Source organism: Empidonax traillii, unplaced genomic scaffold (genome assembly GCF_003031625.1).
Source record: "Empidonax traillii isolate 1590-97213 ecotype Southwest subspecies unplaced genomic scaffold, ASM303162v1 scaffold25:size3598162, whole genome shotgun sequence".
NCBI lineage: Eukaryota > Metazoa > Chordata > Aves > Passeriformes > Tyrannidae > Empidonax > Empidonax traillii.
The window spans coordinates 2,161,856-2,172,155 of NW_020955218.1; the positions used below are offsets into that span (position 1 = coordinate 2,161,856).

Genomic DNA, 10,300 nt, shown 5'->3' on the forward strand with positions numbered 1-10,300 from the left:
TATACTTCACACAGGATGCCAACCAGTGCTGACAAGGAAGACTTTGATGCTTCCTGACCCAGATTCAAGTAGAGGTATGAGCTAGGATTTACGGTGAAAGTTTCATTTCTCATCATCTGCCTTGTTTCTTGTGTTACATTCACCTACCAAGTGTTTTTCACACTGCATGACTTGCTTAGGTGGAGTCACGCCTATGCCATCTCAGAATATAAGCATATGCACAATAGAAAAACTTTAGTCTGGCACTACTTTCTTCTCCCTTAAAGTGTTTGGAATGACCAGATTTCCCCTCCCACGCACACTCAGGAACTGGTGAGGAGCTCAGTGAAATCTAGAAGCCATCAAAGAGGATTCCCAGTGCTTTCACACGATAGAGAAGGTAATTATCTGCTTGGTAGCTCCTTATTTGTGGCAACTGTTGCTAAATCAGCCTCATCCCTGTGCATTCTATTACAAATTTTCTTTTTCTGTATTAACTGAAAGATTTGTTGTTAGAGGCTCTACTTGATGGGCCAGCACTCTGAAACACCGGGATGTGGTTCCTCTTTCTTTAAATGCCACTGCCTTGAACCATGTTGGCAGCACAGATTCCTGAGTAGTTTCTATTTAATGCCTGGAATAACAAAACCAGCTGTTTGACCCTTGGCTAGTGGGGTGTCCCTCCATATTCTGTGAGAAAGCCTCAAAGCTGAGCTGCTGTGAGAGTGCTGTGGCACAGACTGTGCTACAAGAGGCCAAGTTGCTTTCTTAGCCTCTGTTTTCCTTCATTTTCTGGGCATATGGGCAGATAGAAATTCTGTCAGGCAAGCAGCACCCAGGAGCAAGTCTACCTGATGACTGTGGCGACCCATCTGTGCCAACCCACTGGTGTGAATAAAGGACATGGATGACCTGGTCATCCATGTCCAAAATAATTATTCCCAGTATTTCTTCACACCAAAGTCACCTCAACGTGCTGCTGTAACATACAGTACTTTTAGTATTTAATTTTTCAGAAAGGGTTTGAAGAGAGGCTCATTCTTCCTCCCAGACCTGTGGACATGAAAGACCAATATGGTCAAGTCTCCACATGATATGTATGCTACACAAAATGCATCAGACTCCTCACAGACAGGTAATCGCAGCAAAGAAAAAGCAGAGGAGTGATTAATGAAGGGTTAAGATTTTTTTCCCCCCTTTTTTTGTTTATTTCCTAAACCCCTGAGGCTGATTCAGCAATTTCTTGAGAGCCTTAGACTGACTGCACACATGCAATTCAGTGTGTGATTGGGCACTACAAAGATCTCAGGGATTTCTGGTCCTATGGTTGCTGCTGGGCTTGATGGAGCAGCTGAGATTAATTCCAGCTGGGATACTGGTTGTATAGAAGACCCAGAGAAACATAGAAGATATCCAGACTTCATCCAGAACAAAATTTGGGGTGAGAAAGGAAAGCCTTTCTGGGGTAACATGCTGATACATTTTGTAATGGAGCTGAGATTAACCCACAGAAGTAGAGAAACAAATTGTACTTAACTTTTATTGCAAATTATTCTGATGAGACAGTACACAGGGAGGCTTTGTGGCTGAGGTACTAATGTGTTTGAACATGGAGACCTGGGATGTCTGCCAGGGAACTTCTATAAAATGTGGAAGCACAAGAAGATGTTCATTAGCTTAAAAGCTATGGGTTTTAATTCAGTTTTTAATTTTCTAAAAATCCTTTCCCATGTTTACTTTCCCTTTCAGCCCTGTTTCTGTTTTTCTTTTTCTTGTATAATTTTTTGTCCAATCATTTCTTCCTCCATTTTATTAATACTTTCCTCTTTCAAGGTCTTAATTTTTTTTTTTTTCTTTCTGCCTTTAAGGATATTCTGTTCGTTCCCACACTCCATTATCTTTGTATGGCTTTCCCTCCTCCACAGGTTTGTTTTTTCTCTTTTTTTCTCCCATACCTGTTCCTTCCTGTTTAGTTCTTTCACTTTCTTCAGTTCACATACTCTCTTACCGGACCCATTACCACTTCTCTCCGTGCTCACTACTTTTTACCCAAGTCAAGCAGAACTCAATCTTCTTCGTTGTTGAATGATGTATATTATTACCCACCCACAGATATTGAAATACATCAGTTTTCTCACTGCTTCTTTTGCCTTTTAAAAGACTTTTTCCACCCCAAGCCAGCGTGGTGGTTGGAGACTCTCCTTGCTATTGCAGCTGGGTAGATGACTCAATCATCAAATACTGCACATTTAGATGCAGCCCCTCCAAAACAAAAAAGCTGAGGAGAGAAAACAATTAGGTGACCACCAGGCTAAAGAACCTGCCAAAACCAGCAAAGAAAAATCTGCAAAGTAAGAGCCATTTGACAACCATCACATTTGTCCACACAGCATTGTGTGGCCAAACTCCATGAGAGGGAGGCAGCTGCCTGCACTGTGGGCTCACATATACACTTACACAACTTAAACTATTAATTTATACCACCATACTTCAGCCCAGAGCATGTGATTTTGAACTAAATATGATTCCTATGTCTGTTGGATGCAGCTGAAGTGGGTTTTGGCACTGAGCAAAAGACCACTCAGTCGTAACCAGCTTTCCTGACATTTATTATCACTGCAGAATGTCCTTTGCTTTCTCTGCATAAACTGGAGGAATAAAACACTGAGATGAGCGATGCCAGAGCAGCATCCTAAGATACACTGGTATTTCTAAAGGTACTAGAATGAAGAAATACAAAAAATATTAGATTTCCAAAATTAACTAACATTGTTTCTGTGGTGCCAGGGGGTAGTATGGATTTAAATTTCAGTTTGTGAAAATGCTGAAGGCTCTATCCTGACCAAGTAATAACAGATTATGGTTTTGGTGAGAAGGAAGAATGCAAGTGGTATGAAGCAGTCAGTGTGACTTGAGGAGAGACTGCTCAAAGATCTGTTTATAGGCATAAATGTACAAGAAATGTAGTGGTAAAAAGAGAATAAAAACAGATGAGTCATTCTGCAGGTTTGAGAAGAGATATCTGTACACCAAATGCATGATAAACGCTGACTGAGAGGAGCTTAAAGAGGAATAAAGAAGGGCAAATGCAGCAGGGGAGAAAGAAACACTGAGGACACGTAGATCCATCGGTAAATGGAGACTAAGAAATAACCATGGGTGGCACTTATGACTTCCACTACTCAGAGGGTCATAGCTCTTCCTTGGATCACATGGGATTATATGCCTTGGGCTGAATGCGAAACTTGTTTTAAACAGTGCACTAAGTCTGAACTCTGCTACACAAAAATGACATTTAAGAATGGCAAGAATTCAGAGTAAAGTAGCAGTGATAAATGAAGGAATGAGCTAACTATCTGAGGCAGGACAGATGGCGTTGTTACAGGCTGCTTTACAAGTAACATCCATAAACACCCAGGGAAGAAAGGTGCTGACAGTGTCTGCTAAATGGAATAGACTTGTGATCTGTAGTCTTTCTGATAGTCATAATTCCACGGAGGAAATCCCCAAGATTCCCTTTCCACAAGCAGACACAGATTTGACAAAATATATGAACATGTGGTTTACTTTATGCATGGCAGTAGTTCCACAGACATGTCTTCCCCAGTTTGAGATGACAGGGACAGCAGTAGAAAATTCATAGCTCTTGGATTAGTGGTCCTGCCCTAGCTAATAAGGGGGCAGAAGAAATGTTTCCTGAAAGAAGAAGTATTTGTGGTTCATCACTAAAACAGCCCATTCCAGGGAGCTGGAAAGATCTGATATTCCTAAAGGAATATCCATCCTCACATTTGCATGTACACTGACAGATGGCACAGCTTCATATGAATAGGAATTTTAAGTTGCTGTCTTTGACTTGAAAAGATAAACCCCAGGCAGGTTTTGTAGAGCAGCTGGCCCTTCATGGACTGGTGCTTGTGGGGATTTCTTCTTTAAGAAGCCAGGACAGTGGTAGCTGTGAGCACCCCAGGCAGCACAGCACCTCATTCCCTTTAGTAGTTTTCTCTGGAAAAAGCACGAAGCAGCAGCAGCAGATTTCTCCATGCAGGAATTGGAAAATAGCTCACCAGACTGGCTGGAGAATATATAAAATTAGAAAAACAAAGCAGCGAAAGGCCTTGGCTCAACAGTATTACTTTTAGCTTGTCTGTCTCTTTGAAGTAAGTAGTCTTGAATCGGTTTATGAGCATCAGCCAAGAAAAACACTGAGGTCCATTTGGGAGTTTTGCTTTGGAGCAGCGTATTAATACTCTGTAAGGAGATGCAGGGCATGTAGTGGATGTTTTCTTTATCAGCAGCCCTAATCATCCCAAATCTCTCTTGCTCACTGTTAGCACACCCTCCTGACATCCAGACATGGATGAGGTGTCTTACACAGCTCTTAATCCCACAAAAAAAATGGGGTAACTGATCCTCACCACCAGAAAAAGTGTCACACAGAAACACGGGGGCTCTCAAGAAGCTGGCCTTGTCTCTGCCTGGCATGCACTATCTATACCACAGCAGCAGCTGCTGCAGCACCCCTCTTCTCTGCAGCCTCCCTGGAGACTGAGCAAACCAAAACACTGTTCACAGAGCATGGCCAATGAAAAGGGCAATTATAAAAGGGACTTGCTGACTAGAGCAACCATTCTCAGCAGTAACAGTATGTTTAGTTAGGAAAGCCCTTGTCTTTCTACCCCTTCACATATTTTCTGTAGGTGTTAGGAGACAAGCCCTGACTTGGACTTGGCTCCCTATTCCTACAGCTGGCCTTTCAATAAGTAAAGCCTTGCTTTTACCACAAGAACTAGTTGCAGGGCTGGATTATCCCCACAGGCACGTATGTGATCCTGCTTATTATCTGTGCAGCTGTGTTTGCTTTTTTTTTCACCTTTACTATCAAGAGTAGTAAATAAGGACATCTCTCCTCACAGAGTGAAGAAATAAAAAATACAGTAAAAAAAAAATCCATTCAGTCAGAGATGACATGCCATCTTTTCTGTGGCTATGCATGTAATACAGAGGTAGCACTGGAGTGCATTGTATTTAGTGGAACTTGGCAGCAACAGGTTAACAGTTGGACTTGATGATCTTGAAGGTCATTTCCAACCCAAATAAATCTATGAGTCTGCAGTAGTGAAGGCCACACCGTGGACTGCAGCAGGAACTCTGCATATTAGGCTTCCCCCAAAGCTGTTCTGCATGGGCACATCCCCGCGGTGACTGTGGTAAGAAGGTAGCGTGATAGCAGAGCTGAGAACCTCAGGGATCTGTCCTAGTTTCCTTTCCAGTTTTCCCTGGTAAAGGTATGAACAAACAGCAGCTTGTTCCACCTTGTGCAGGTGGAGAAAACCTTATTCTCTGTTGCTGCTGCAGACCATTCATTCCAAGGTGCCTTTAGGAAGTGATTGTGCAACGGAGAGCTCTGTGGCGGCTGCTTCAGAGCCACAAGTCAGATCCTACTTTGCTTACTGTGGTTGAAGGTTAGCTGCAGCACCCACTGCGGGGATAAGCACCAAAAAAAATGCAGAAAACAGACTGAATGTTGCCAGCTTCAATCCTGTGCTCAGTTCTGTTCTGCCACATTCTCCTGGGGCTTGTCACTAGAACACAACACCTTCAGCTAAACCAAGTTTCTTGCTTTCTTGCTTTCTTGTCAGTCATAAATCTCACAGCTCTTTTATTTTAGGGTAGTCTTCAGATAGAAAAGAGTGATGTTTGGGCACATATTCAAAATGAGACAAAGCAGCTTAAACAAAGGCTGGTTTGTGTTTTGTTGCTCAGGAAATGACAGATGAATCTGTCTCCAGCAGGGATCTGATGAGCATTTAATCTTGCCACGTCCCATCTGGGGAACACTAATATCACTCAGTATCTCACTTCTTTGTTGAGGGGACTTGGTTGGTTAGAGGGGAGAGGGTGATGGCTGTGCTTTACTGATGTTCACTCAGTGACAGTGAAAATCCTTTTGGACTTTTCCAGTTGCTGTTCCTAGGGACAGCCTCCATCTGCAAATGCAGGTTGTTTTTTGTACCTTGGGTGACAACACGGTCTGGCCAGCAGAAGACTGAGGTAGCTACTTTCTCCATGCTGGGAGGCTCCTACTTCAGAACATACTCTAGGCAACCCCAGCTTCAATCCCAGTGTGCAGCCTGAAGAAAAGCAGATTATTGCCCCAGTGTTGGTGCACATCGGTCCAAGTGGTCATCTGGGAGAGGGGGTTGCCTTCTGTGGAGAGCAGGTTGAGTCGATATGGAGCAGGATATGGAGCAGGGAATGAAGGCTGCAGGCCAAATCATTGTTCTGAACAGACAATGGCAAGTTGAACAAGGAATCTGGAGTTTCCAAACCTGAGTCACTGAACTGGCACTCAACACAATCCAGTGTGAATACACTGGCAAGTCTTTTTGCTGCATTAGTTGCTTTCACAAGTTTATTCCTATTTTTCTTTCCTATAAATCCTTTGGTTCCATTTTAAAAATTCTGCTAATTTATATTAAGGTATTTAATTAAAATAGTGGTATAAGAGTTAGCACTATCTTTGACATACAGGCCAGACCAGGACTTGAAACATTTGTTTCTTTTCTCTGGCTATTCCTTCAGGATGGGAGGGACTGAACCCAAGATTGGTTTCTGGGTTATAACTGAGAAGACTTCATGAAGACTCTGCTATTCTGGTCACAAGGAAAACTTCTTCTATATTCTCAATATTGCAGTAGGCTGAGGATTTAGTTTGGAAATTACAGAATAATGGAAAATTGGTCTGAGAGGGACCTTGTCAGATGTTCTGTTCCAGTTGCCTCCCTCAAGGCAGATCATACATTCCTAAACAGTTTTGAATGAAAGGTTCCCCCCTAACTTCATTTTAAAATCTCAAATTATAGAGATTCCACAATCTCTTTAGGAAATCTCTTAGACAGTTTTGCCATCCAGAGGATACACATTTACCCTCAGGTGATTTTTTTTATACTTTGCTGTGCAGTAAAACTTGAAAAGGAGATTGAACACAGGAAGGTGAGACACAGGAAGTTGAAAGGACCTCCAATATCATCAATGCCAACTCTTTAGCATTAGAGGCAACCATGTCAGGTAAAGCCTTCCTTTTATATGTACAGAGCTCAATGTTTGACTTGGTTGAACTTCCCCCTTAAATGTTTAAACCCAAATTCTCCTGAGAATCTCATCTTTCTGAAAGTTAAGGATCTCCTCTAAAGCAGAACCATGAAATCAGAAGAACATTACAAAGCCTGTGAGACACACTTCTGGGTATATAGTGTGCAGATAAAATTTTCATAAAGTGCCAGAGAATTTCTTGCTAATAGACATGGTGAAATCTCAAGAGTGAAAGGTAGAACTCTCCTGAAAAATACAATTCCTGATGAAACAGACAATGATACTTCTAAATTTCTGAAGACAGTGTTTGAGATCTCACAAAACAAAATCAGTCTTCAATAGGACTGCACAAGATGCTCCTAACTTTCAAGAGAACTACAACTGAGACAGGAGAGTGGTATTGGGCTCAGATAAAAAATTAAAATTTTGACTATTCCAAGAAGTCTTAGAAAGTGTGGAAGAAAGAGAAAGAGGCTGGGTGGGAGTAAAGTCAATGCAGAGTTAAAAATGAAAAATAAGATCAAATTCAGTAGAAATGAAGAGTAAAGTTTCTGAGCTGAGGATGAGGAATATGTTAGATTAGATCTGGGAGGAGCTAACTTCAGTGATCCCCTAAATGTTTAACATGAAGGACAAGCACAACTGCCAGACATAAATGTTCTCATCTTTACCAATGTCATAACTGATGTTTCAGACACCATTTACTACCCACACAATGTATCAAGGTCTCCCTCAAGACACAACTCCACGTGTCAAAGAATCATTGAACATAAAAAATGGCATGAGGGAGCTGTACTTAGGTATCTGGATTCGCCTCCTTGTGACACACCACTGAGTTTAAACCCCAAAAAAGAAAGTCTTGTGTAATTATGTGAGGTCAGGATCTTTGTCCTTGTCCTGTAGCAGCTGTGAGAACTTAGTTGGAAGAGCTTGTAGGTTATAATCATACCCCATGGTGCAGCTACACTAGCATAATATCATGGCCCAATGCACAGGACAATCCTTTCAGACAGGACCTGCTGGGGTACTGAATATTATCAGTGAAGTCTTGAATTCAAAACTAAAGCAATCCAAACCATCAGTGAGATGTAGCCCTCCCAGAAGAAACATTTTTTTCCAAAGCTCAAAACTCAAAATGAGTCATGCTTGATTAACTTCACTTGGGTCAGAAGACTAATCATGAGATGCTATTTATAAATTATTTAAGGAGAGTCAGAGAGAGAGCATTAGAATAACATTCAGAATGGAAAACATATTATAGCCTTAACACACCATCACTACTATAACTCAATGAAAACAGAGAACTAGGAACCTTCTCTATTTGCAAGTGTTGCCTTTTTTAATTTTTTTTTTTTAAACGTGTGTCTACTCTCCAGTGAAAAAGTTATTAAATATAAGTGAGACTCCAATCCAGAGAGCAACTGTCCAGCTCAGTTATTGGTGGGGTAATAGATCAGAAAGTTTCACCTCCTCCTTCTCCTCAGAGCTGCCCCGCACACATGCACACACACACAGAGGCCAGGAGAACCTACGCCCAGAGCACTTACCTTGGGTTTGAAGGCGATTAACTTCAGGACCATCTCAACGGTGAAGAGGCCAGTGAAGAGCATGTTGAGGATGTTCATGGCTTCCTTGAACATGCAGCTCTGACCATAGTGCTGAAAAATAGCACCCCAGCAGCAGCGTGAGGATCAGACATACCAGCTGGGTAGGAATACACAGGACCCCTCCTGGTCTCCCCTTATGCCAAGGTTCTCTAAAGAGGGCCCTAGCACATCAAATTTTTTCAATTAAGAATCCCCATTTCCTTTCACACATAAGCATTTCCATGTCTCTAGCCGTTTTTGCCACCTGGCTCTGGATCTCCACTTTCTTAAAAAAACCATATTTTTGAGTGGTGGCTACCACAATCACACTTATCATTCCCCTTGAGGGTTCATTATAAATTTGCATAATGGTACAAGACAATCTTGAATTGTGTTTGTTATCTCAACCTTCCCTAACATTTAGATTCCTTTTTTGTCTGATTGCGATTGCACAGCAAACAGGGGTTTCACTGAGCTGCTCATAATGATACCGAGTCATTCCCCAAGTAATTACACTTAATTCAGGATTCTGCAAAGTACATGAGCAGCTCAAATCATATCTTTCCAATATGCATTATCTTGCATTTGTCAACTCTGAATTAAATTTGCAATCATGCTGCCTGTTCACTTAACTTTATTATGATCTTATGAAGTTACTCTCTATCTTCTATTGTTTAATTCTAGTAGTGTCTTCTGCAAATGTTGCCACCTCACTCTTCAAACCTCTATTTCCAGATCATTAGACTTGAGACTGGTTGCACTGCTTTATTTTAAGGTCATCTTGTAGTTCATGTTACAAGACCCCACTTGTAGTCGCTTAACTTTAATAAACTTGAACCAGCTGGGATGGATTTTCATATTCTGTATTGGCTCAAGGTAATTTAGTCAAAGCAGTTTCAGTTAAAACAATTCAACTGCAGCTGAAAGCTAGGCCAGGGGAAAATATAACATTGAGGTATTTTCAGAATTTCTTGTATCATTTTTCTTGAAGGACTCTAGTACTTGCAGGACTCTGTTTAGAAACTTGGAATTTTATTGGCACGTGCCTTTTGTTTGCTGTCTGTTATGACGTTTGACTCAAATTTGGCCCCAGTATAAACCTTTGAGAAACTGTACTTTTCTCAAGATGGATACAGAATTCCTAGAATCTCCAGGGATGGTGTCCTGCCTGTGGGTTGGCAAACATCTCTCAGCTTCTAACTCTACCTGCCCTGGGCCTGCACCACTGTCACAGAAACTGAGCATGTTTCCCAACTTCAGAGTGAACAGGGTGGGAGAGACTTCAGCTGAGAGCAGAGCACTTTCTTGTGCTCTTGTTGCCTCACTCCTTTTTTTGAACCTTAGGCAAAAGAACAGAGAAGAACTTTTCAATGGGCGTGGAAAAGAGCCAGACCAGATGAAGAAAAAGCAGGGAAGTCTGGAGAGATCGGGCAGGAGACAGTGAGAGGAAATAAAGTGAAAATTGCCTGTGAATATAGATTTAGACTGTTAATGAGAGATAGGAAACATGCTGGTTTTGAGGGGAGACTGGGAGTGGGCAGACTGGGATTGAGCCAGTGGAAAACATAGTCAAAAGGAAAGTTGGTGTAGGAATGCATGGGAGGTTGAGAATAAAGGAGATACTAGGCCCTTCCTACCCT

General features: G+C 41.8%; 1 protein-coding gene across 12 annotated transcripts in view; it reads right to left on the reverse strand.

Annotated features, from left to right (window-relative positions):
- Positions 1–10,300, reverse strand: part of CACNA1C (calcium voltage-gated channel subunit alpha1 C) — a 431,380-nt gene that overhangs the window by 65,652 nt on the left and 355,428 nt on the right. For all 12 annotated transcript variants that reach the window (XM_027905723.1, XM_027905708.1, XM_027905715.1 and 9 more), the window contains one exon: positions 8,622–8,732. In XM_027905723.1, coding sequence (XP_027761524.1) covers positions 8,622–8,732 — 111 coding nt within the window. The remainder of the gene's footprint in view (positions 1–8,621; positions 8,733–10,300) is intronic.